Genomic DNA, 25,725 nt, shown 5'->3' with positions numbered 1-25,725 from the left:
TCAAAAGGGGGATTGGGAGGATTTTTTTAAACAATTGAAGGGGGTACCCAGAAAACATGACTGCTATAAAGTTGGGGCCTGAAAAATTTTTCGCTTGAAAAATTTTTGGTGTGTTTTTGGTGTGTATTTTTGGTGCTTGTTTTTGGTGTGTATTTTTGGTGTTTTTTGGTGTGTTTTTTTTTTCGGAAAAGTGAGGAACTCTTGGAATTTTTTAGCCTAGTAGTAGAGTAGCCAATCAGAGCGCACGGTTACATACATACATACATACTTTATTGAACACATCCCCAAGGGAGAATTTCAACGTCAATTACAATATAGAATTAATTAGCAATATAAAATCTAAGTTAAATATGTATATGTGTATATTAAATAAAACTAAAACTAAAAGTAAAGTAATATCAAATGATCAAATGTTCAGTAAAATAAATATATGAATATACACCTACTTGCAAGAAGGTTGTCATACAAGAATAGAACATTAGTAATTTAGTGAGAAAGGAATACATTAAAAGACGAAAGAAAAAGTTCAGCTTCATTGATCTTCTTTTGTTTTTTTGATATAATCCCTATCCCACTAAATCACTAATGTTCTATTTTCGTATGACAACGTTCTTTCAAGTAGGTGTATATTAAATTGAAAAATTTAATCATGGATTCTTAAATCTACGAAGAAGATTCGCTGTTAACTTACTCTTAAAACTTTTAACATCCTTACTTAATTTAATTGATTGGTCTAGCTTATTCCATAGCGTAACTGCTCTATAATAAAATGTTCTCTGTCCAGCGCTCACATCCAGTGGTTGGTTGTCTCATATATAGTTAATAAATATAATAAATATAGACTAGTCATACTTATTAGTAACGTAAATTGAGATTTAGTTTTTGTTCTTAAAAAAATGGAATCTGAATCTTGACTTTTTTTTTCACTATTGTATTTTTGTCACTTTTTATCTAAATAGGACATTTCCACGATGGCGTCATTGACCTCTACTACCAGACTCCCTTGCACACTTTCTTTTGTTCAGTTAATTAGCACCAATTGTCTTACTATTCTCATGAGGGAATACAAACTTGAATCAGAAAGAAAATTCGCGAAGCATTATGGTAGTGGGAGTCAAATGACGCCATCATGCAAACGTCCTATTAGGCTTGTGACTTGTTGTGACGTCAGAACTTTGAATGCTTTTGCAAATTTGTCTAATGCTTGCTGATTTACTTACTTCTTTATTAGTTCTTGTAATTTAATTATACGGTAGCTAATAATGTTCTGAACCTTAGAAGTTTTTTTTAATCATTATGCTGATCGATGTCTTTAAATTTCCATTATATATTTTTATCACTTAGAAAAAAAATGTGGGGTAAATTATTAAGTTTTACTAGATAATTTGTAGTTCTTCAGAAACTTAGACAATAAACAAATAAAAAACGTTTTCCGTATAAACATAGCCAGTAAACACGAAGGATGTTTGGAAGGATTGGAAAGCATGTGTGTAAAACTGATCGAGCAGTATTATTGCATTATTGTCTGTCTGCCTTTCCTCTTTGAAAGCCCCATTAGAGCTATTACGAAGTCTGAAGGCAATTTCTTCCGTTTTTAATTGAAAATTTCTTCTTTTTTTTTTTTTGTAATTGAATTTTTAAACTCCTATCAGCTTTTAATAATACTTAAAGTGCCTATTCACCCTAGCTTCTGACAATATTTACAATATTGATTCTACATGAGATGAAATGTTGAATAATCCGGGGAAAAAAATAGTTTGAGTGCGGCTTCTTGAACTGGTTATGCTGAGGAGTAATCTTAATATACAAAACATTACTGGCACAGATAATTAAATTTGAAATACGTCATTGTCCATTACGGCTGTTATAAAAATTATCGCAAATTAGCTTTCACATGTTAGCCGGTGTTTGAATTACAAGGAACAACAAATAACCATAAATGTCTCCTCACACGTCACAACATTAGCATATGGCATGGAAAAATCTTTATAACTTTAAGAAGCTGCACTCAAGCTATGAAATTTTTTCGGGTTATTCGACATCTGAATATTGTGAATATTGTCAGAAGTGTGATAGCAACTTTAAAGCCAAGGCTAGAACAGATCTAAAACGCGCCCTAGTCCTATTATTTAAAGAAGTTTAATCGTCTTTTAAAGCGTGCGACACAAATGGAACCATGTCACTGTGCTGATTCTCTTCATTCATATCTTCGCGACGTTGCAAGCTTCTTATGCCTTTATTAGCGTCATAAACAAAATCCAAGTAGTTATCCAGCTCTTCTAGTCTTCTTTGTTCATCTATCTCTTTCCTTAGTATTCCCTTAACACTCTTGGGCGGTGTGCGAATAAATTTCGCGTCCAGTTTTAAAGCTTCATGATGCCGTGTGCAGACCTCTTGCACTTCTTTCATTGTTGAATTTATTTGTTTTCTTTTGTAGCTTTCCCACGCACAGTGGTCGTTGTAAGACCGGTAGAGATTTTCGTCTGAAGGATAGCTATAAATAGAAAAAACTCTTTAAAAAAAAAAACGATGTGTAATGCTCGTCTAATATAACACGTAAATTTTATTTCTTTTCACAACAATTCGTCCGGCATCGTGTAAACGCAGCCTTAAAGCCATACTCATACTTACTCTGTATTCAAAGCAATGTCTCTAGCTTGTTTCAGGGTTGATTTATTTGAGTATCGCAAGTAATCTGCCCTTTTTATTCTGAGAGTGATGGCTCCTTTGCTCACCAACATCAGCTTGCGACCTGTTGGCATCAGGATCTCACTCAAATCCTGTATTTATGTAAGAATAATGTATGTGTTAGTAAATGTATCTAAAATTAATTAGAAAATTTATTTAAATTTTTTATTTTATTTTAAATAGCTTTTGTTGTTGTTGTTGTTTTCTTTCTTGTGTTTTCTTGTCGGCTACAAATTAAAGCTGCTTTTTCTTTCTTTCTTTCTTTCTTTCTTTCTTTCTTTCTTTCTTTCTTTCTTTCTTTCTTTCTTTCTTTCTTTCTTTCTTTTTTTTGGTTGTTGTTACGACTCTTATCATTTCCCCTAAAGCTTGGAACTCATTGGACGAGGAAATTAAAAAAGCCTCCAGCATTTCTAAATTCAAAGAGTTATTAAAAGACTCAATTATGAAATCTTATAGTACTTAACGTTATTCCTCCAATATTCTTCATCCTATATTTTTCTATAACTTAATTTTATGACACAATAATGTTTGTTAATCTTATATCCCATATATTTTTCTTGTATTGTTTACTTTCGAATACATTTTTTCATTGCACTATTACATTACAATTATTTAACTTAAGTATATTTATGGTGCTAAATAAAAGATTGTCATTGTCATTGTCATTGTCCTAGTTTTCAATTTTTATTTTCTAAATGATTTCACAGTGAATTTTTTAACGCTTTCAAGCGAGAGCGTTTCACATGTTATAAGAAGGATAAGCGAAAAAATGAATGAAATTTTAATCGAGTTGAGCATAGTTAATATTAACTATGAGCTGAGTCACCAATATGGCGGCTATAACGGAGCAAGCCAACAAGCCAATCAGGAAGCCAATTTAGTTTCAGCTACGTCATTTATATTAGTAACTACGGTGGCCACAAGCTTATTATAAGTAGATATAACTAGCTAAAAACTAGTGTGAGCTGCGTCGGTGTTTCTAATGAAACAGTAATGATGAAAAGGTAAATTATACACCGTGCAAAGATGAAAAAACTTACTGACGTTTCGGACGCTAGTCCTTCGTCGGAGTAAAAGAGAAAGAGGTGGTAGAAAGGAGTGTATATATGATAGAATAAGACAAAAGAAACCAATGAGAACAAGGTAGGCAAGGAAACAAAAACAAACAATCAAAAGACAAAAGAAAGGGTTAGTTGAAACTGAGTAAAGCGTTCATTAATCCCGTTGGGACTAAGAATGCCCAATAGGTGAATAAGCCGCATTTCTTTGGTCTTGCGACAATCATCGTTGCCGTTAATCAAAGAAAGACCGAAAACAATGAAGTCAGAAAGAGAATGGTTAGCTAGATTAAAATGGCGGAAAACTGGTTTGGTGCGATCACCCAGACGGCGGCCAGTCTCGCCCACATACGAAAGATTACAGCGGGTACATTAAATACAATATACAACATTAGAAGTGGTACAAACAAAATGGTCAGTGATTTTAACAGTGGATTTAGGACCGACAACAGAAGTGTGAGAGGCTATGTGAGGACGTCAAGTATAACAACGTTTACGAGAACAGCGAAAAGTACCTGGTTCTTTGTTAGAGGGAAGAACTCCCTTGACCAAGAAAGAACGAAGATTACGATCACGTTTATAAGAAAAAAGAGGGCGGTTGTTGAAAATAGCAGAAGAGCGAGTATCAGAGTCAAGCAGAGAAAAGTTGCGGTTAACAATGGGTTTAATGGAATTGTTAATAGGATGATACGTAAGAGTGAAAGGAATGCGATCATTAGAGGGACGAGTGTGGGGAGTGAGAGCGGTGGCTTATTTTAAGTGTTGTAGAACAATAATACCGATTCCTGGTAAGAAATAATTGTAAACGCTTTACTTTACCTCATTTTTTTATCATGAAATTTAAAAAATGTATATTTTGCATTCATCAATCCCGGACCCAAATAAAGAGCGTCTTCACACGCACTAACATGACTAGTTTTTACGGAGGGATAAGCACTGTGATTAAGTTGTTTTTTACTTACAAAGATATCTCCAGGCTGCATACTAGCGATAATCAAATATACCACATCCTTATTCAGTGTCCCAGATTCGTGTTTCAACCTCATCAAATCGAGCAACGTAAAAGAGTCCAGTTGCATTTTCTTTTCCAAGACGAGCTGTGTCTGATCCTCGTCTGAGTGTGAGGCATATTTGGGATCATTTACTGGGACTGTTTGATTATCTTCGTTGGCGTTATCGTCGTCTACTTCGCAGTATTGTGAATGACCTTTAGCGTGAGGCATATTGGAGTAAGAGAGCGCCATCACCTCAATGATCCGTTCTTTCGCGCTTTCACCTCGTGTGGATGACTTGTTTGTTTTGTTTTCGGTATCACAATCACTGTCGGACCTGAAAAAAGGAAAGAAAAGGAAATGCATAGATCTTCGTCGTTTTTTAGACCCTCTCAGAGATGCTTTGAGGATTATGTGTTTTTTGGTTTTCCTTCATTTGCAAAAAATTAGCACTCTGTTTATACAGTGAGCATAAGAATGGCGTGAAGTGCGCTGCTAAATTTGAGCCATCTTTCATTACTGTGGTCGTTCATGGACTATCATTGTGAATTGAGTTTCTTATTGTTTTCTCCTGTACTTCTAAGGATTTTCTGAGGGTTCTCCTAGTTTTTTCCTATTCCAAAAAATCTGCTAAGCTTTCAAATTTAAACGAAAGTGAAATATCTAGAACAAGGGTAGTGTAACGACATTTTCTGTTGCCAACCTGCCTGCCTGCTAACAAAGTCAACTTACGATTCATTTTCCAAGTCATTACTTTCGTCAACTTTCTTCTCCTGGTGCGCAAAGCTGAACGCTTCTTTGAAGCCCTTCTCAAGATCCTTTTTCCACACATCAGACGAGCTGTTCTGGTTTCGCAGACCTTTTCTTCCAAACATCGTAAAGTAGGGCTCGTCAAAAACTACCTTTCTCGGTCCAAACGTCCCTGGGGGAAGGCTGAGGTTCAAGGCCTTGATGACAGAGCACTTTCCCTGTGATGAGTAAACAAGTTAACTCAACCATTTTTTTCATCTACTTTTCTTTTGTATCAAGTTCTTAGCTGGAGCTAATTTTAAGTTTTTAGAATGAGAGCATTATAGTAACATACTCTGTTCTTGCTATTTTTCTTGCTCGTGAGGTCGGTCACTGCACCGATTTGAGATTAAGGCTACGGCAAATTGTTTTTCAAATACAAATTATAGAATCGCTTCCAAATAATATCATTTTCGAAATCTTATATCATGTGACCTTTAAAAAAACAATATATAGTTTAATAGAGATTTGTTGACCGTGTTTCGTAAAGAGAGTTTCAACGAAACCCTGAAGGTCTAAAGGTCTCTAGTAACCTTTAAATTCTCTTTGTGCCCCACGATTACACAAAGTTAGGGTACACCAGACTTGAAACTATCGTTTTTGATGTCTCCTTGAAATTTTGTACTAGTCTAAGGCAACATTGAACATCATCCAACACCCACGTCTACGCACTTGAGGGACTTAGAGGGAATGCAGTACAGAAAATCCTCGTAATTTTCTCCGATTAGCCCTTTAGTTTAGAGGTACGGTTTTCGATTCAGGTGCGAGAGATCGTGCATTTCCTTTTTGATGCTTCTTTTCAGTTAACAAACCCTTGGTTCTCCGCAATTACATGATGGTAGGATATCTCAGACATGGGACGATCATTATTATTTTTTATGACTCCTCTATTAAATTTTGCTCTAACCAAAGGTAAGCATACGATATGGCGAACAAGAAGGTCTTAGGAGTTAAATTTAACTATTATGCACGTTAAAGTTTGTTCTAACCGAGGGTAACAATACTATGGTGTACATTTGCAGCTAAATTGAAGTAACGGCATGCAGGAAAAGACACAAAAAAAATCCTCTTTAGAGCAGCAATCGGTCCGTTGGTCTAGTGGTATGATTTGCACTTAGGGTGCGTGAGATCCCGGGTTCAATTCGCGGACGGGCCCTTTCACTTTTGATGATTCTCTTCACTTAAAAACTTCTTGGCCGCAGTACCCCGCAAGTTGATATAAGTAATGATTACCTCTGATTGTTTTCACTTAAAAGCGTCTTGGTACCCGGCAATTACATTAAGCATAGCACAGAATTGCCCATCAACTCTGGTCATTTCCAAATGAGGGATATTATGTGAAGAATGGGGAAGCATTTTTTAAAGAAACACTGTAATATCTTCATACTATTAAAAGCATTTGAAAAAAAATTGGAAAAAACGATTAAAAATATTTTAAAGCAAAATTCGCGGGCATTTTCTCCAAATTAGGTACCAGTCTCCACTCGGACAGCTTCTCGAACCAGTAACAAAATATATGCTGAGTTCGTGAGCAAATATGTCCGTTTTAAAGCGAGATCTGGAGACGAAATTATGGATATTGAGCAATATAGAGGCCAGGTTTCTATGACTATACAAATGGCGGTAGAAGGACGATTTCTTATATCAAAAAAGCACTGGATGTCGTCATTTTGGACTATTTTGCTTTGTTGTGTCAAAGTTAAAACTCCTGAAAAATCGCTACTTGGTTTCAGCTTCAAAGAGAGCGGAATTTTGGAAGCAATTAAGCAATGGTTGGGCAACCAATTTCAGTTGTTACTGGAACTGGAATCTAGTAATTTATTCTCTAATTGATGTGTCACTCAATTCTTTTTGATATCCCTTCAAAATTGTGTTCTAACCCAAGGTAACCATACCATTATGTAAACTTGCAGGTCTCAGCATTTAAATTTAAGTAACACATAAAAGGAATGCGCACCAATTACGTTCATCAATCGGCCCGTTGTAGGGTTACAATTAATTCTCAATTAGAGTGGGACAAGTCCAGGGTTCAATTTCCGAACGGGCCCTTTTCTTTTTGATGATTCTTTTAACTTATAAGGCTCTTGGTACCCAACAAATATATGAAATTAGGATACTTGGGATTATGGTTTTTGATGGCTCCTCTACATTTTGTCCTAAACCAATTAGGTAAATATACAAATGTGTACGTATTGAGGTCTAAGCACTTAAATTGAAGTAACATGCTGAACAAAATCAATACAGACATATTCTAATTTCATCTATTGGCCTGTTGGTCTAGTGGTATGATTCTCGCTTAGGGTGCGAGAGGTCCCGGGTTCAATTCCCGGACAGGCCCTATTCTTTTTGATGACCCTATTCACTTAAAAACCTCTTGGTACCCAGTAATTACATGACAGTAGGATATCTCAGACTTGCGACTATCTTCTACCTTAGAATTGAAACTATCTTTTTGGATGTTTCCTCGCAAATTTGTTCAAACCGATTTCAATCTTTGCCTAATGTAAACATGTAGCAGTTAAATTGAAGTTCTAACACGCAGAAGATATACGGTCGATAGACCCTAATTGCTTTCTTCCATTGGACCGTTGGTCTAGTGGTATGATTCTCGCTTTGCGTGAGAGATGTCCCTGGTTCAATTTCAGGACTAGCCTTTTACATTTCTGATGATTATATTCATTTAAAACCTCTTGCCAATGGTACCACATGCCCTTAAATGACGGTAGGATACCTTAGATTGAAATTATTGCTTTTGATGAAAGAAGTCTCTGTTTCAATTCCAGGAGTGGCCTTACCTTCTTCATGATTGTTTTCACTTAAGAATCATACTTGTAATGGTACCACGACCTTACATGACGGTAGGATACTTTAGATTTGAAACTATCTTTATTGATGTCTCCCCCAAATTTTTGTTCTAACCGAAGGTAGTTAAATGGAAATGACATGCTCACGAAATGTCGCATAAACAGATCCTGAAATATGTTATGAATCGGCCCGTTGGCCTAGGGTTCAATTCCCGGACGGGCCCTTTACCCATTTAATGATTCTTTCTACTTAAAAACGTCTTGGCAATGGTACCACGCTCTTATGTGACGGTATGGTGCCTTAGACTTGAAACTATGTTATTGATGTCTCAACCAATCTTTTCTCTAACCGAAGGTAGCCATACAATAATGTAAATTTGCAGGTCTTTATTGCAGTTAACTTAAAGTAACATTCCCACAAAATGTGGCATAAGCAGTTCCTAATGTTATCAATCGGTCCGTTGGTCTAGTGGTATGATTCTCGCTTAGGGTGCGAGAGGTCCCGGGTTCAATTCCCGGACGGGCCCGTTTCCATTTTGATGATTCTCTTTACATAAAATCATCTGTGCCATGGTACCCCGCAAGTTGATATCTCGAAGAAATTTTGCTGCAACCCGAAAGTTATCATAACGTCTCAATTGTTTTCAGTTAAAAACGTCTTGATACCCGGCAATTAAATGAAAGTAGGATATTGCAGAATTGAGAATATCTTTTTGATGTTTCCTCGACATTTTGTTTTAACCGAAGGTAACCATACCATCATGTACACTTGCATTTAAGTAACATAAAAAAGAAATGCATGCGTACCAGTAATTAGTAGTAGGGGTACAATTAATTTAAATTTCTTTTTAACTTAAAAACCTCTTGCAATGATGCCAGGCCCTTACATGACGATAGGATATCTCAGATCTCAGTCTTGCAATTATCCTTTTTTTGGCTCCTTAAAATTTTGCTCTGGCCAAAGGTAATTTTACTATAATGTAAACATGCAGGTCTTAGGAGTTAAATTTAACTAACATGCAGAAAAAAATGCGGTGCAAGTAATTGCATCCATAAATCGGACCGTTGGTGTTATTAGTGGTATTATTATCGCTTTGGGGGCAAGACGTCCCGAGTTCATTTCCCGGAAAGGACGTTTCCTCATGGTACCCCGCAATTGCATGAAATTTATTAGGGTGCCTTAATATTGGGACTATCTTTTTTGATGTCTCATCGAAAATTTGTTCTAATCGGAGTTAATCTTTTTATAATGTAAACATGTAGGTTACAGTTGTATAGTAGATACAATGGAGCTGTAACAAGCAAAACATATGTGATAGATCCTACTACAATTCATCAATCGGCCCGTTGGTCTAGTGGTATGATTCTCTCTTAGGGTGCGAGAGGTCCTGGGTTCAATTCCCGGACGGGCCCTTTTCATTTTACTAAAAAACCTCTTGGAATCACGCAATTGATGGGTTCCAAGCTTTCCCAAAAGAGTCAAAAGACACGTACGCCATTTTTGGTACCGTTGACGATGGATACTTATGAGTATTTTTTATTTTTATTTTTCTGTTAAATGGCACCAGCATGGTCGCGATCACGTAACGTACAATCGAGGAACTATTACATTGTACCTCAGGCCCGGAAGGTCCCCTCATTTTGTGATGCTTCTATTCACTTGAAAATCTCTTGGTCAACGAAACTACATGACGAATAGGATATCTCAGACTTGTGACTATACTATCTTTTTAGATGTGTCTCCTCGAAATATCCCAGTTTCGAGTTCTCTCGCCTAGCCTTAATCTCGGTTGTGTGTTACAATATTCAGTTATTCAACAAAACCCGGTGGCATTTTAATCAACTCCTATTGCTCCGTAGTGCGTACATTCCGAAGTATTGTGCTCTAACCAAAGGTACCGTACCATAATGTAAACATGCAGGTCTTATGAGTTAAATCTAGCTAACATGAAGGAAAGTAAATGCGGTACAAGTAATTACATCCATAAGTCGGACAGTTGGTGTTATTAGTGGTATTATTCTCGATTTGGGTACGAGAAGTCCCGGCTTCATTTCCTGGAATAAGTCCTTTCATTTTTATTGCTTCTTTACAATTAAAAACCTTATGGTACCCCAAACTTGCATGAAATTAGGATGCCTCAGCCTTGGAATAATTTTTTTTTTATGTCCCCTCGAAAATTTGTTCTAATCGGAGGTAATCTTTTTGTAATGTCAACATGTAGGTTTTAGCAGTTAAATTGGAGCTGTAACATGCAAAACATATGCGATAGATCCCCAAATATCTAATCAATTGGCCCGTTGGTCTAGTGGTATGATTCTCGCTTAGGGTGCGAGAGGTCCCGGGTTCAATTCCCGGACGGGCCCTTTTCTTTTCACTTAAAAACCTCTTGGAATCACGCATTTGATGGGTTGTAAGAATTCCCAAAAGAGTCAAAAGACAACAACATAGCGGCCATTATGATGCCGTTAACAATGGATGGTAATGAGTAATCTTTTGTTAAATGGCACCAGCATGGCCTCGATCACGTTAACGTGTAATCGAAGAATTGCATGGTAGCTCAGGCTTGGGACTATATTTTTTGATGTCTCCATCGAAATTTTGTTCTACTAAGTGGGCCTTACCAACATTTACAATCACGAGGGTATCAGCACTAGAATGAAGTAATAGAACGAAGCGGGTACAAACAATCCTGTTTTCTATCATTAATAGCAGTCCATACTAGTGGTATGATTTTCGCTTCGGGTGCTAGAGGTCCCGGGTTCAATTTCCGGAAGGACCTTCCTCCATTTGATGAACTTCATCTCGAGTCGCATCCCGGCCGGTGAAAATTGTCACGAACAAAGGCACGCTTAACTAGGTATTGTAAGTTGTGTAGTTTGCTAAACCAATATGAAAGAGGTCCTGTTTCAATTCCAGGACGGGCCCTTTCCTTTTTGATGATTCTTTTCACATAAGAATCATACTGCCAATGGTTACACAACCTTACATGACGTCAGGATACCTTAGACTTGAAACTATCTTTCTTGTTGTCTCCACCAAATTTTGTTCTAACCGAAGGTAACAACCAATAACACAATATTGTAAACTTGCAGGTGTTTTAGGCATAAACAGATCCTTATAAAAATCATCAATCGGCCAGTTGGTCTAGTGGTATGATTCTCGCTTTGGGTGCGAGAGGTCTCGGGTTCAATTCCCGGACGGGCCCTTTAACATTTGGATGGTATCCCGCAAGTTGATATCTTGTCGAAATTTTGCTGCAACCCGAAAGTTATCATAACGTCTTGATTGTTTTCAGTTAAAAACGTCTTGATACCCGGCAATTACATGAAAGTAGGATATTGCAGAATTGAGAATATCTTTTTCATGTTTCCTCGAAATTTTGTTTTAACCGAAGGTAGCCATACCATTATGTAAACTTGCATTTAAGTAACATAAAAAAGAAATGCTTACCAGTAATTAGTAGTAATTAGTAGTGGTACAATTAATTTAAATTTCTTTTTGATGATTCTTTTAACTTAAAAACCTCTTGGCAATGGTGCCAGGCCCTTACATGACGGTAGGATACCTTAGATTCAAACTATCTTTTTGATGTCACTTAAATACACTTGGTACCCCGTAATCAAAAAAAGGTAGGATATCTCAGACTTTCGATTATCCTTTTTTGACTCGAGGCTAAGACTGAGCAAAGGCGAACTCGAAACGGAAGGATTGTGCTCTAACCAAAGGTAACCATACTATCATGAAAACATGCAGGTCTTAGTAGTTAAATTTAACTAACATGGGGGAAAAAATGCGGGACAAGTAAATGTATCCATAAATCGGCCCGTTGGTCTAGTGGTATGATTCTCGCTTTGGGTGCGAGAGGTCCCGCGTTCAATTCCCGGACGGGCCCCTACATTTTGTGATGCTTCTATCCACTTAAAAACCTCAAGGTCACCGAAACCACATGATGGATAGGATACCTCAGACTTGTGACTATACTATCTTTTTAGATGTGTCTCCTCGAAATATCCATCCCAGTTTCGAGTTCTCTTTGTCCAACCTTAGTCTTTGTTGTGTGTTATAATATTCAGTTATTCAACAAAAACCCGTGGCATTTTAATCAACTCGTATTGTTCCGTTCCCTTACTATACAATTAAACTAACTTAAAAAAGAACACATTTGTACACAATCGAGGCTAAGACTGAGCAAAGGTAAACTGGAAACGGAAGAATTGTTCTCTAACTAAAGGTAACCATACCATAAAAACATGCAGGTCTTATGAGTTAAATCTAGTTAACATGCAGGGAAAAAAATGCGGTGTAAGGAATTGCATCCATAAATCGGACCGTTGGTGTTATCAGTGGTATTATTCTCGCTTTGGGGGCAAGACGTCCCGAGTTCATTTCCCGGAAAGGACGTTTCCTTTTTTATGCTTCTTTTCAGTTAAAAACTCATGGTACCCATGAAATTAGGATGCCTTAACTTTGGGACTATCTTTTTTGATGTCTCATCGAAAATTTGTTCTAATCGGAGTTAACCTTTTTCTAATGTAAACATGTAGGTTACAGTTGTATAGTAGATACATTGGAGCTGTAACAAGCAAAACATATGTGATAGATCCTAATACATTTTATCAATCGGTCCGTTGGTCTAGTGGTATGATTCTCGCTTAGGGTGCGAGAGGTCCTGGGTTCAATTCCCGGACGGGCCCTTTTCATTTTACTAAAAAACCTCTTGGAATCACGCAATTGATGGTTACAAGCTTTCCCAAAAGAGTCAAAAGACATGGCCGCCATTTTTGGTACCGTTAACGATGGATACTAATTAGTATTTTCTATTTTTATTTTTTTGTTAAATGGCACAAGCATGGCCGCGATCACGTAACGTACAATCGAGGAACTATTACATTGTACCTCAGGCCCGGACGGTCCCTTCATTTTGTGATGCTTCTATTCACTTGAAAACCTCTTGGTCAACGAAACTACATGACGAATAGGATATCTCAGACTTGTGACTATACTATCGGGACTTTCTTTTTTGATGTCTCGTCGAAATTTTGTTCTGCTAAGTGGGCCTTGTCAACATTTACAAACCCGAGGGTATCAGCTCTAGAATGAAGGGACAGAACGAAGCATGCACAAAAAGTCCTGTTTTCAATTATCAATAGCGGTCTGTTGGTCTAGTGGTATGATTCTCGCTTTGGGTGCGAGAGGTCCCGGGTTCAATTCCCGGACGGACCCTAAACTTTTTGTTTATTTTCATCGCGAGTCGAATCCCGACCGATGAAAATTGTCAAGAACAAAGGCACGCTTCACTAGGTATATATGAGATCAACAGTCAAGTCATGATCAGTTGTGATGGCTGAGGGTATACTAAAAGACGTCAATATTTTGCCTAGAGATTGTAAAACTAACTATAATTTTGATCTTCTCGAGTCTCGTGCCAGCATTAGGTATAACATTACTATGCTCCACAAGCTCAACAAGTAAGATAGAATATATCTAATAGAGTATAAATTGCTTCTATTGTTTACTTTCCTTTGAAAATAAAGGAAAATTGCCTCGTAATCCTTGTAATACTCTTTAAAATAGATACTGTGTAGTTGCTTGTGGGCCAAGATCTTAATTCCACTTAGAAAAAGTGCTGCGGTGTTTATTGTCTCTATATTAGAAAAATTTAGCATCAAGAAATGAACAGCGTATTTTTTTCGTGCGCGCCCCTTGCTCAACGTAGTTAGCGTCCTGGACAGGACGTACTTTGAGGACGGCGCACGTACGAAAAAATGCGTTCGCGCGCGCCGTCGTCTTTTGACATTCGCGTCTTGATGCTAAATCACTCTATTGTCTGACGGGGAACCATGATGGCCCAATGTCGTTGGCAAAGGAGCCGGGGAGGAAATGAATATGGAAATAGAATCTTAAGGAGGAATTGGCTTACCTTCATCTTTCCTTTATATCATAATGTAACAAGAGCCGGTTTATTGAAAAAATCTTCAAAAAAGAAAGGGCCCGTCCGGGAATTGAACCCGGGACCTCTCGCACCCTAAGCGAGAATCATACCACTAGACCAACGGGCCGATTTTAATAAAGGAATAGCCTCGCATTTTCAGACAAAACGTAACTTTGATCGCCCCAATCTGAACTTTTTTCAAAATCCAACAATCTAATCTATAGCCCTACCTGCATGCAAATGTAAATCCATTCTGTCTCCTTGCTGCTGTCTTTAACAATGATTTTATTTGACTTCCACTGAGTAAAGAAACGTAAAAGAACAAAAAATATTAACTTCCCTTGTTAGGTATTCTATTCAATTCTTTAGTGTTTTTAGTAGTGTAAGGAAGGGAATTAAAATTTGTGTTAATTTATTTTTCATAAAAATGAAAGAAAATTGGGTATCAAGGGTGGCTTACGCTGCTAGAACGTCGTCATATTCGCCACTTGTTTTAACGGTACGGGTCACTGGTTCGAGCCCTGTGGTCACCATGAGTTTGTTTGATGTGTTGTTCCGGCTCCTATATTACGAAGATTTTCTCCCGGTTCTCAAAATGTGAGTTGAGCGTTGTGTGCATAGAAAATTAAATGTAGTGGTAGTGTGTGTGAGTGAAAAGCTTCCCATAACAATAAATTATTTTTTAATTGGTATTCCTTACATTTCGCCCCGAACTCGGCTGCTAGCTCTCGCTATAAGTCTAAAATACCGCTGTGTTGCTTGATCTATCACAGACTCATTTATTGGGAGTTAGCCTCATTTCAGTGTCAAAATATTCACTGAAATATCCAGGTAAAGTAAACAAGAAATCCGTGGGCCTTCACTTAGACACATAATATACTTACCTCTTGAACTTGAGCTTCAAAACAGATGTTTCTAAGCATGTCATCTGTCCATGCGTGGAAGATATCCAAACTCCTGTTGATAAAGAAAAAACGTTTAGTTCACAGGACCATTGTATTTAATTACTTCCTCTTTCTTGGGATTTCTTTTTGCACATTTGCACACCCTGAAAAAAGCTTGAAAATCAACCTACCCATCTTGTAAACGTTCTGGGAAGTAGGATTTCCGTCCAATGATCTTGAATTAAAATTTTATCCAAACCTCAAGGTTATTCCATCTTTTTTCCCTCCTCGTCTTCGCTTTTTTCAGGGGTTCCAAACCATGGTGTTCAAAAATTATAAGGAATAGTTGATTTGAAGTTACAAACTTGGGGGCCGTTCACACTAGCCATTTAGATCGATCTGAAATAGCTTTAAAGACAAAAGGACCAAACATGAAAGGTCCAAAGCGAATCCGGATCGGTTCGAGATCGATTTAAGCTAAACCACATCTATAGAGTAAGTATTGGATCTATCTAAAGGAACTCGTATGCATGTAATTGTGAACGCTAACTGGCCAGACCAAATTAAAACAACAATCATGCACGTGAATGCTAGCTACTTTTGAATGGTTTTCTTTTGAAAGAGCTCTTAAAATGGTAAAAGTAGTACGCTAAGAGATAGAAAATTAGATAATCGAGGAAGAGTGGGGGCTGCAGGAATTTATAAAAGAAATAAAAATAAATCACTTTTATTTAAGTGTCTAGTCGTTCTAGTTCTTTCGCACTAATTGGGGACACTTTTCGCTCACACGCACTAACACTTCATGCAATGTTCTAATCACACATCGCTGAACTCACATGTTGATTTTTGGAGGAAGGAAACCGGAGAACCCGGAAAAAACGCTCGTAGCATAGGAGAGAACAACACATCAAACAAACTCAATCCACATGTGGCGACCGCAGAACTCGTCGCACAATACGTTGCACAATACCATATCTTTATATTGTAACGACAGCTGCACGCAAATTTTGTTTTTGCTTGATATTTCATTCCTGAAAGGAAAGGTTGCACGATGAAGTGCTTGCTCGATATTTTGGGGGGATTTACGCAGCCGCCTCCTCAATTATCAAATGGTCCACGTCTAAGGTGAGATATTGAAGAAAACACATAATAAATACCCGCATATTGCGAGTCGTATATGCAAATATGCGTGTCAATTAATGGACCCTTCCATCGAGAATAGACAAAATTTACTCAACTATCCCCGTACGCTGATGACTGATGATACAGCTTTATACTTATATTTCTCCTCTTCAACTGCTGAAATTGAAGATAACATTAATGACGATCTCAAAGTAGTTGGTGATAAACTAGATAATTTAACAGTAAACTACTCTTAAGATTAAAATTAAAAATTGGTTTTCAACGCATACTCACTCCTTTCCATGTGGGATGCATTTAGTAAAACTAGACGGAACGTCCATCATAGTAAATTTAATCTATTGCAAAGTTTTTCTAATATGAAAATATTATTTCGGGATTTTTACTTTTTGATTCGTTAAAAAAGGACCATACTTCCAGACATTGAATGCTGAACCGTCGTATGGCAGCGCGAAGCATTTACGGCTACGCAGGAGATTTCGACCCCAACACCGCTATCCGAAGATTTACAGACTGATCAGGAAGCTCGGACGAATACTAAGGGAGGGGTTAGTCGGCCCCTAGACCGTAGATGATTAACGCCTTGCTATGACCAGCATACTCAAAAACCTTGATTTCGACGCTGATTGCTTTGAGCGCACACTCACTTCTTTCCATGTGGGATGCGTTTATGAAAACTCTTATATGTATACTGTGTATATTCTGCACTAGTTCCCAAACCCATAGATATTTTGGTAGCCGGTTTTGATTAGACAACCCGCTGTGTTTGTTTTGTATATTTATGGTCGTTTCAGTGTGAACACTCGAAAACTGAGCTCTGATTGATCTCAGATGTATACATACTAGATCGATCTAACATGGACCTAGTGATGGACCTAGTTGATGCATCAACCGGTACGATTGTGTTGCAATCCTCCCCCACTTTTCGTCCGCTAAATTTGCGCGAATTTCCGAAAAATAAAATTGCAAAATAAAAAAAACAATGTTGAAGACTTACTTGCAAAATCTTATCTTGTCTCCAAGCTCTTTGTCATAAATCTTGGGACATGTTATAGAAAACACGTCTCTGTCAATAACCAACAGCTCCACGTCTTCTCTCACAACGACAGATGCGGTTCGTTTGATCTTGCGTAAAAGAGCTAGTTCCTATCACCACGAAAAATAAATAAATAAATAAGTCAGTCAGTCAGTCAGTCAGTCAGTCAGTCAGTCAGTCAGTCAGTCAGTCAGTCAGTCAGTCAGTCAGTCAGTCAGTCAGTCAGTCAGTCAGTCAGTCAGTCAGTCAGTCAATAGCGGTGAACATATAAAGAAAAAGCCCAGTGAAAATGACATGAAAAAAGCGAGAAGAACATAAGCTGCTATAGTTATTGGAAATGTTGCTGGTCTCCAGTTGTGTTTTGCCGCTCGAGCCAAGAGGTTGTGGTTGTGCTGTTAGTCGGAAAGAATTATTTTCAGAACTTTTGATCACCGGCACGAGATGAAAATCCCACACGAGACAGGAAATCAATTCTGCTTAAATCCGGGAATGCATTTTTACAATTGTGTAAATCTTACGCAATAGATTAGATTTCGCATACCTATGAAAAACTTAACACTGTGACTGTGACGCTGCAAATTGAACCAAAATATTTCCTGATTCAGTTTTGTCTACCATGGGCGTAATGGGCTTTTTTCACGCAGCAGCCATGTTGGTTTGATAAAGTAGATTCCACCATGCGTAGCTTCGCATTCAAGTGTTTGAGAATAAATCAATATGGATTAAACGACGGTATTTATTCTCATGAGAATATAGATGGCCGCCGTATGACAATTGTATACAGTCAATTCAAAAAATGTTATCGTCGACCAGCTCAAGCCTACGCTACTGGACCGAAAGGAACTCTGGGTAGCAATCATTGAAGCCGAGTTGACTCCATAATTTTATCTCACTAGTTATGCCTGGTTTACTGCACGAACCTTCCTAGGCGAGCGGGAAGTGTTGAAGGGGACGTTTTTTAATGCCTTCGTATTTTAGGGAATATGAACTGAATCATAACTACTTTGTTTTTCTTTCCCTAAATCCGGAGACATGCATTTGATGGATTGTTTCTCGCCATTATTATCTTATTACTAGCGTGAACAATTTATTCAGAACGAATATTTAACCGCTTCAGGGATTTTTACCCATATTCGCTTTCGGTCCAGTCGCGTAGGCTTGAGCCGGTCGACGACAACGTTTTTTGAATTGACTGTATGCTTTCCCATTTTAGACCACGTTTCATTCTTTTGAGAATAAGGCTGTTTGGAATGTATTGTCTTCAAATGCATAAACGTTAAACCAAAAAAATGATACTCTAGGGCATAACACATGATCTGAAATGCAAAAAAAATCAAATCCTTGCTTCAAGACGAATATATTATCCGCCGAATGCGAAGTGAATGTCAGTGGAATATTTACGAAACCGCGAGTCTGCGAGCGACGAGGTAAATATCACCATGATCACTGATCCTTAGGGAAATAATTGTATGGCTTGATTTTAGATTGAATATCAGAGAAAATACGAAATTCACAATAAAGAGCGTTTTAGCATATTACTTCCGCGCTGGCAAACTTTGGGAAATCTGATAATCACCACTCAATCGAGCAGTGATTATCGTCCCAGAAACACTGGTCGCTCGACCAATCACAGCGCGCGAAACTCTATATTCAAGTCTAAAATTATACTAATGTCCATTATAAGCCCTGTCTTTGTTTACCCCAAAGCTGTCTCCTCGTCCTAGTACCACGGACGTGTGCCATACCACGTGACCTGATTTCTTCAACAGCTCCTCGACATTGACGAAGACAGTACCGGAGAAAATGAAATAGAATGCCAATCCTTCGTGTCCCTTGCGAATAATAACTCGACCATTCTCAATTCTGAAAAGGAATACATGAAGAAGATTATGCACAACTTGACCCTTATGATTTTAACATGAACATCTCTTATATTTATTACCTGGTCTTTCTCTCATAATAATAATAATTATTATTTATAATAATAATCTTTTAATAATTACAAAATATAATAACTCTATAGGCCTTACGTATATATAGATATCAAGCAAAATAATAACAATAATGTAATAATAATAATAAGTTTGTAAATCATTAATAATAATAATAATAATAATAATAATAATAATAATAGTTCATTATTTGTATTGCGCAATTTAACATGTTAATATGATCAACTGCGCATTACATATAGGTACACTAAAATACTAGGCATAAAATCTCTAAAAAACTACAAAAAGAGTATATAAAAGATTTAATAACTAAGGTCCAGTTTAGACGTCGAATCCCGCACGCGCCGAATCCAATGCAGACAAACCAAACATTAGTTTATCCATCTGCACTAGACCCGGCACGCGCGAAATTCCACGTCCAAACCGGGCCCAACACGTTAAAGCAAATGGGAAACTAATTTGTAAATATTATGTAAAAGGAAATATAATTAAAAGCTAGTCTAAAAAGGTGGGTCTTTAGCAAAAATTAAAACGATTAATAGGCCATTTGCAGGAAATATCACATGACTGCTAATGGATAGCAAACAACTTCGGACTTGCTTTGTTTAACTTTTGCTGGATTACTAATATCATATCTCAAACAATTTTCAAAATACTTTTCCCCATTTTTATTAAGATACTTTCAGTCTTAAGATACAAATCATTTTAAAGTTTGTTTGTCATTCAGCAGAGCCTTCCTCAAGAGACCTTTAGTTGAAGTGATTCGTTATCAAAGTGATGTATCAGCACGTGACTGTTGCAAATGGCCTATCCGAATTTGATCTGTGAGTAACCGTGCCCTGATTTTGATCAGCCCAAAGTTTGTTTCAGGGTTCATTCTGTAAAGATATTTTAGGGGATCAATCAAATTTGAAAGGTTTTTCAAAAAGGTTTTGCAACGAAACTACTTGGCTCTATATCTACTTACTTCTGATAGACCATAGCACGACACATTGCCATTTGTATCCTGTACGTAAACTTGTCGTAGGACTGCAACCCCTTCAGTAAGGAATGTAACTGACTCAGATCCAGGTCTGTTCTGTCCATTGGAGACTTGGACAGAATATGTTTGGCCCATTCTGGAATGTACGCATATTGCTGAAACGCAAATAAGGTTTATTTATCTATACAGGCTTCGTACAAGCGGCCCTCGGGTGTAAAAAGTAAAGAAAAGTAGCTTTATCATATATCAAGAGATGGTTCCACCATTATAATCTGGTCATATGAACGATAGCAGAACGTACAGGGCCACAAGTTTATCAGTTATGCGAGGAAGGAATGGATAATAATATATTATGAGGCTATTTAGGATTTGCATAATTTTGACATTAAAAACCATTTTAAAACGTATATATTTAATGGTACGAAAAGATTCAAGGAACTTACTGACTTTCCTTTCTGAAAAATCGTCATGTTGAATAAAATTTCTTTAGCCTCGGACGAGTGTTTCAGGGCGTACCAGGATCTCTGGGCAGCGGTTTCTGGTGTGTCGATGGTTGAGAGACTTGAGATGACTTTCAGGACTTTACATAAAATACGAACCACTCTTGCTGCCCATCTGAATTTTCTAATGGCCTGCAGACATTATGAATATAAAAACAATTTGTTGCTGTTGCTGTTGCTGTTGCTGTTGCTGTTGCTGTTGCTGTTGCTGTTGCTGTTGCTGTTGCTGTTGCTGTTGCTGTTGCTGTTGCTGTTGCTGTTGCTGTTGCTGTTGCTGTTGCTGTTGCTGTTGCTGTTGCTGTTGCTGTTGCTGTTGCTGTTGCTGTTGCTGTTGCTGTTGCTGTTGCTGTTGCTGTTGCTGTTGCTGTTGCTGTTGCTGTTGCTGTTGCTGTTGCTGTTGCTGTTGCTGTTGCTGTTGCTGTTGCTGTTGCTGTTGCTGTTGCTGTTGCTGTTGCTGTTGCTGTTGCTGTTGCTGTTGCTGTTGCTGTTGCTGTTGCTGTTGCTGTTGCTGTTGCTGTTGCTGTTGCTGTTGCTGTTGCTGTTGCTGTTGCTGTTGCTGTTGCTGTGCTGTTGCTGTTGCTGTTGCTGTTGCTGTTGCTGTTGCTGTTGCTGTTGCTGTTGCTGTTGCTGTTGCTGTTGCTGTTGCTGTTGCTGTTGCTGTTGCTGTTGCTGTTGCAGGGCAACGCGCAAAAGTGTGACCACATTTAATGTATTAATGCACGGGTTCTGTACACTATTAAAACGAGGCATTTCGATACAAAGCAGGCTAGTTTTACGAATAAGGCGTGCAAAGGCTCGTTTGGCAAGAAAAAGCCCGTGTATAGAAGTATGCGAATACATTAAAGGTGGTCATACTTTTGTGCGTTGCGCTGTAAGGTTGCTGTTAATGATGATTATGCAATCTCGTACCCAGAGCCTGGGTTTCTTCTGGCCTGCGGTGAAGAACGAGGGCTTGGCACAGCATAATCCATTTCATTTTGAGACCAGGATTTTTTGGACTTCCGGTTATAAGAGCGCATTGCGTTTAAACACTTGCCAAAAATATATAATATGTTCCAGATGATGCTGTTGTTTTCATTGTTTTGTTGTTGTGTTGCTGCTGTTGTGGTTGCTAGTTGTTTTTATTAGTGCTGCTGCTGTTGCTACTGTTCTTGTATAGATCTTTTTTGTTGCCGCATAATTGCTATTATTGCTGATGCAGCTGTTTGCTAATCAGCCTCTGTTGCTGTTGTTCAGTGCTCATTGCTACTTAATTTGCTTTTGAAGTAGTAGAAAGAATCCATTCGCGCATGACCATAAAAGCTATAATCTCAATAAGCTTTGTCTTAAGCGCGAATGATTCTTAAAATATATTTTACTGACTCGATTGTCATCAGTTAATAATTAATAATAACTTACAATCAGCCCTCTTTTCTTTCTTCTATCTGCTAACCATTTCTTTTTCTCCAAAAACAAGTCAAACGTTCCAGTAGTTGCTTTGATAGTAAGAAGAGCGATGGTAGCTCCCTTAAGCGTTTTCCTCTTAATTTTACGATCCTCATTCACCGTGGCAAGTTGTCTTTCTTTTTCCTTTTCTGCCTTCTCCTTGTCAGCTTGCATGATTCTTCGAATTCTTCTATTAGCAGACTGACTTCGTATTCTTTGCTTTATATCTATAACACCATCTCCTGAGAAATTCTTACCTCGTATATCTAAAATATCTTCATAAACCCACTTGGTGTTGACAGACTTTCTCAAGGTACCTACAGTAGTAGCTCTTTCAAGCCGTTCGTACGCCAAGGTCTCGCTTCGTTTATCTTCTCTCTTCTCCAACTGGTTTTTCTGACTGTCCTTCAAGAGAAATTCCATCAAACTCTGCTTTTGCTTTTCAGTGATTTCCTCTGATTTGTCAGGAAGAACTCCCTGCTCGACTCCTTCGTAACCAAACAAAGTCTCCTTGCCAAAAGATTGTAGAAAATGATTTCGACCAACATTGCTCAGTTGCTGCTCTACGGTTAGTGTTGGCGAGGTTGATGACGAAGGATGAGAGTTGAAACCTTTTCTCATTTGAACGACGGACGATTTCTTCCTTCTAACAGCGCTAGATGAAATGACAGACAGACGATGTCCATTTACCGTTCTACTAGGTCTCCTAAAACTTGGTTTTCCTGAAACTTCATCTGTACCATGAATGAAAGTTACCTTCAAGTTTCCCTTCGTGGCCATATTCCACGACACAATCAACAAGTTCTCGCTTTTAAGATTAAAAATTTGATTTTGTTTACGAACCGCTTTACATATTACGCCGAGAAGACATCTTAAGAATGCTTTAAGTCGATTTTCGTAATCATGATTAAACAAATTTGACAGTAAAAATCTCAATTAAAACAATTCATTGGACTGGCTTGACTTGAACGAAAAACCCTTTCTTGACACAGCTAAGAGTTAGATAATCTCTTTCGTAAAACCAGTCCAAAACTAACTAAAAAACGACAAATGAAGCACTTAATTTGATTGATACTCCGGAAGACGTACCAAAAAAAGGAAAATAATTGTTGTTATCGATCGAATTACATAGCAACCACAACGTAAACGAAGGTCTGTCGTTCGTGTGCAGCCTGGGTCTTTTGTTCAGTTCAATGGATACCGCCAACACTTAATATCATCAGAATCTCAAGAGCTTATCTTTATTGTTTATAGATTAGGGTTCATTGTTTTAATAGCTTACTAGAGTTATTTTATTGTCTGCATAAATAATAACTGAGCAAACAGAATGTTTATCAAAGACGAAAGCCCGTCTTGCTTTACACTTGAATAAAGTATAAAGCACGAGTTGGTGAATATTTTTTTGTTTTCAAAAGACATTTGATTGAAGGTTATTTTTTTGATACGGAGTATTAGATAATGAAGTTATTCTACCAAATTGCTGGGACCGAACAGGATTACATAAGACAACCAGCATGCGTATAAAGATAGGTTAACATGTGAAAGCATTTTTGGCTTCTATTGCAAAAATATTATCGATTGACAAAACACTACTTGACAAAGTGTACGGGGCCATACCTACCATGACGTCTTAATTTTTAACACTGAAAAGTGTGACACATCAACACTTTAGAATCTTTCTCTCTCTGGTAAAATAATATAGACAGAAATAATACAAACGCCTGTATGTCCCTTCTCGCTCCTTTTGATCTTCGCATCTAATATAGATCTATATATAGATATAGATTTTGTAAAATTTAAAACATACAGGGAAAGAGCTTTTTTGAGTGTCGGGAATAAACTGCCTTGCTTGTAATTTCATTTAGAAAATCCTCAACTAATCTTAAAATATTTTAGTAAATTGTTTGTCTCATTTTCTGCATTGAATGAAGTATGATTGTATTCAATCACTATGTGAATACAATGTATTAAAAGTGTGAAGTATATAAAAGATTATTATTATTATTATTGTTAATTATTACTATTATTAGTTCAGTAATTATTATGATTATATATATCATTTCTATATTCCTACTCTACTATATTATGCTATTATTATTATGGCAGTATATACTTCTGGATGCTCAGACCTAAGCTTTAAGGTAGTAAGGCGGGAATCGTAGCCAACTACCAAGCACACTAAAACCTAAAAACTCACTAAATAAATAAAGATCTAAACTAACTAAATAAAGTTCACTTAAAATAATTCAGAAATAGAAAAATAAATAAATAAAATAAATAAATAAATGAAATAAAAAATAAAATAAAAACAAAAAACAAGAAAAAATTTAGATTTTTAGCTTATTAACGTAGATTTTTAGATAAAGATACATAGTTATATATTTAATATATATTTCAATTTTCCTTATTAGTCAGTTTTTCATCTTATAATTCCTTCTTCTTTGTAAGTATTATATATTAACATATTCATATTTAAATAATGGACAAATTCTATTCGTTTTTTACAATCTTGAAAAAATGTATAAATATTTAAAATTTATTAATTATTGATTAGAGATTATTGTTATTATTAATTATTGATTAAAGACTATATATCCTTAAAAATTATTTAAAAAAAAACAAAAAAAAAAACAAGAAAACAAAAAAAAAAAAAAAAAAAAAAAAAAAAAAAAAAAAAACAACAAAAAAAAAAAAAAAAAAAAAAAAAAAAAAAAAAAAAAAAAAAAAAAAACAACGAAGTAATTCAACACACTGATAAATAAATCGGTAGTAAATATACGCAAATTCTAAATTAGATATCTAATGTTCATAGGTTAAAAGCTTAACAGTTCGTGCAATGTGAAGCCAACTTGTTATAACAGACTTCTGCATAAGAGCGATGGATCGGCTCTCATCGCTCATGAGGTCTTTGATCGCCTTGTTGACTTTTCTTGAGTATCCTCCCAAGACATCGACGATAATGTTGTAGTGTGTGACGCGGTGTCCTGGGTATCTCTGCTTCAACTCCCAGCAGAGTGGACCGTACTTAGTCGTCTACTCGGTGTCTTTTGCTTAATTCCCTGTTCTCGACCCAAGTAAAATTCATTTCTATGACGGAGATTTCCTTCTCCTCGTTGTCGATCATGATGGCAACAAATCTGTTAGCGTAGTGTCAGCATATAATGGGAGGTCCCAATAAGCAACTTCACTCCTATTCTCATACACCGTCTTAGGCTGAACTTACGAGTACCAAGGACCCATCGTTGTCACCAGGTCTAGAGATCTGAGAACTTCAAAGAACAGAATCTTGAGGGCGTCGTTATTTCACGCAAGGTACTTTGTTTTCGCAAGCGCACTACACTCCGCTAGGATTTGTGAAACACATTCCGGGCCTTTGCCGCATAATCGACACTTCTCATCTCCGCTGACACTCTTACTTCTTCTACTACTACTACTACTACTACTACTACTACTACTACTACTACTACTACTACTACTACTACTACTACTACTACTACTACTACTACTACTACTACTACTACTATTACGGATCCACTATTACT

The 25,725-nt window shown here is 37.1% G+C and overlaps 1 protein-coding gene and 9 non-coding genes across 10 annotated transcripts; 8 read left to right on the top strand and 2 right to left on the bottom strand.

Annotated features, from left to right (window-relative positions):
* Window positions 1-630: 630 nt before the first annotated feature.
* LOC116301333 (uncharacterized) lies at window positions 631-23,289 on the bottom strand. Its single transcript, XM_031710379.2, has 11 exons — window positions 22,157-23,289; window positions 20,702-20,890; window positions 20,244-20,413; window positions 19,025-19,187; window positions 17,286-17,434; window positions 15,149-15,221; window positions 14,495-14,563; window positions 5,471-5,706; window positions 4,709-5,075; window positions 2,632-2,780; window positions 631-2,494 (listed from the first exon to the last, which is right to left on the bottom strand). Exons 1-11 carry the CDS (start codon window positions 22,961-22,963, stop codon window positions 2,140-2,142), a joined length of 2,727 nt encoding a protein of 908 aa, XP_031566239.2. The 5' UTR covers window positions 22,964-23,289; the 3' UTR covers window positions 631-2,139.
* On the top strand, window positions 7,794-7,865 carry Trnap-agg (transfer RNA proline (anticodon AGG)). Its single transcript has one exon. It is a non-coding gene; the product is annotated as a tRNA-Pro (tRNA).
* On the top strand, window positions 8,787-8,858 carry Trnap-agg (transfer RNA proline (anticodon AGG)). The gene has a single exon. It is a non-coding gene; the product is annotated as a tRNA-Pro (tRNA).
* On the top strand, window positions 9,673-9,744 carry Trnap-agg (transfer RNA proline (anticodon AGG)). Its single transcript has one exon. It is a non-coding gene; the product is annotated as a tRNA-Pro (tRNA).
* Window positions 10,624-10,695, top strand: Trnap-agg (transfer RNA proline (anticodon AGG)). The gene has a single exon. It is a non-coding gene; the product is annotated as a tRNA-Pro (tRNA).
* Trnap-ugg (transfer RNA proline (anticodon UGG)) lies at window positions 11,466-11,537 on the top strand. Its single transcript has one exon. It is a non-coding gene; the product is annotated as a tRNA-Pro (tRNA).
* On the top strand, window positions 12,153-12,224 carry Trnap-ugg (transfer RNA proline (anticodon UGG)). Its single transcript has one exon. It is a non-coding gene; the product is annotated as a tRNA-Pro (tRNA).
* On the top strand, window positions 12,955-13,026 carry Trnap-agg (transfer RNA proline (anticodon AGG)). Its single transcript has one exon. It is a non-coding gene; the product is annotated as a tRNA-Pro (tRNA).
* On the top strand, window positions 13,484-13,555 carry Trnap-ugg (transfer RNA proline (anticodon UGG)). The gene has a single exon. It is a non-coding gene; the product is annotated as a tRNA-Pro (tRNA).
* On the bottom strand, window positions 14,320-14,391 carry Trnap-agg (transfer RNA proline (anticodon AGG)). Its single transcript has one exon. It is a non-coding gene; the product is annotated as a tRNA-Pro (tRNA).
* Window positions 23,290-25,725: the final 2,436 nt, after the last annotated feature.

The sequence above is a fragment of the Actinia tenebrosa genome, unplaced genomic scaffold (assembly GCF_029948245.1).
Source record: "Actinia tenebrosa isolate PJP-AT-01 unplaced genomic scaffold, QUT_ActTen_1.0 PGA_scaffold4__44_contigs__length_22323623, whole genome shotgun sequence".
In the NCBI taxonomy this organism is placed as follows: Eukaryota; Metazoa; Cnidaria; class Anthozoa; order Actiniaria; family Actiniidae; genus Actinia; species Actinia tenebrosa.
Note: the sequence above shows the minus strand (reverse complement) of the source record. Positions and strands in the feature narration are given on the sequence as shown.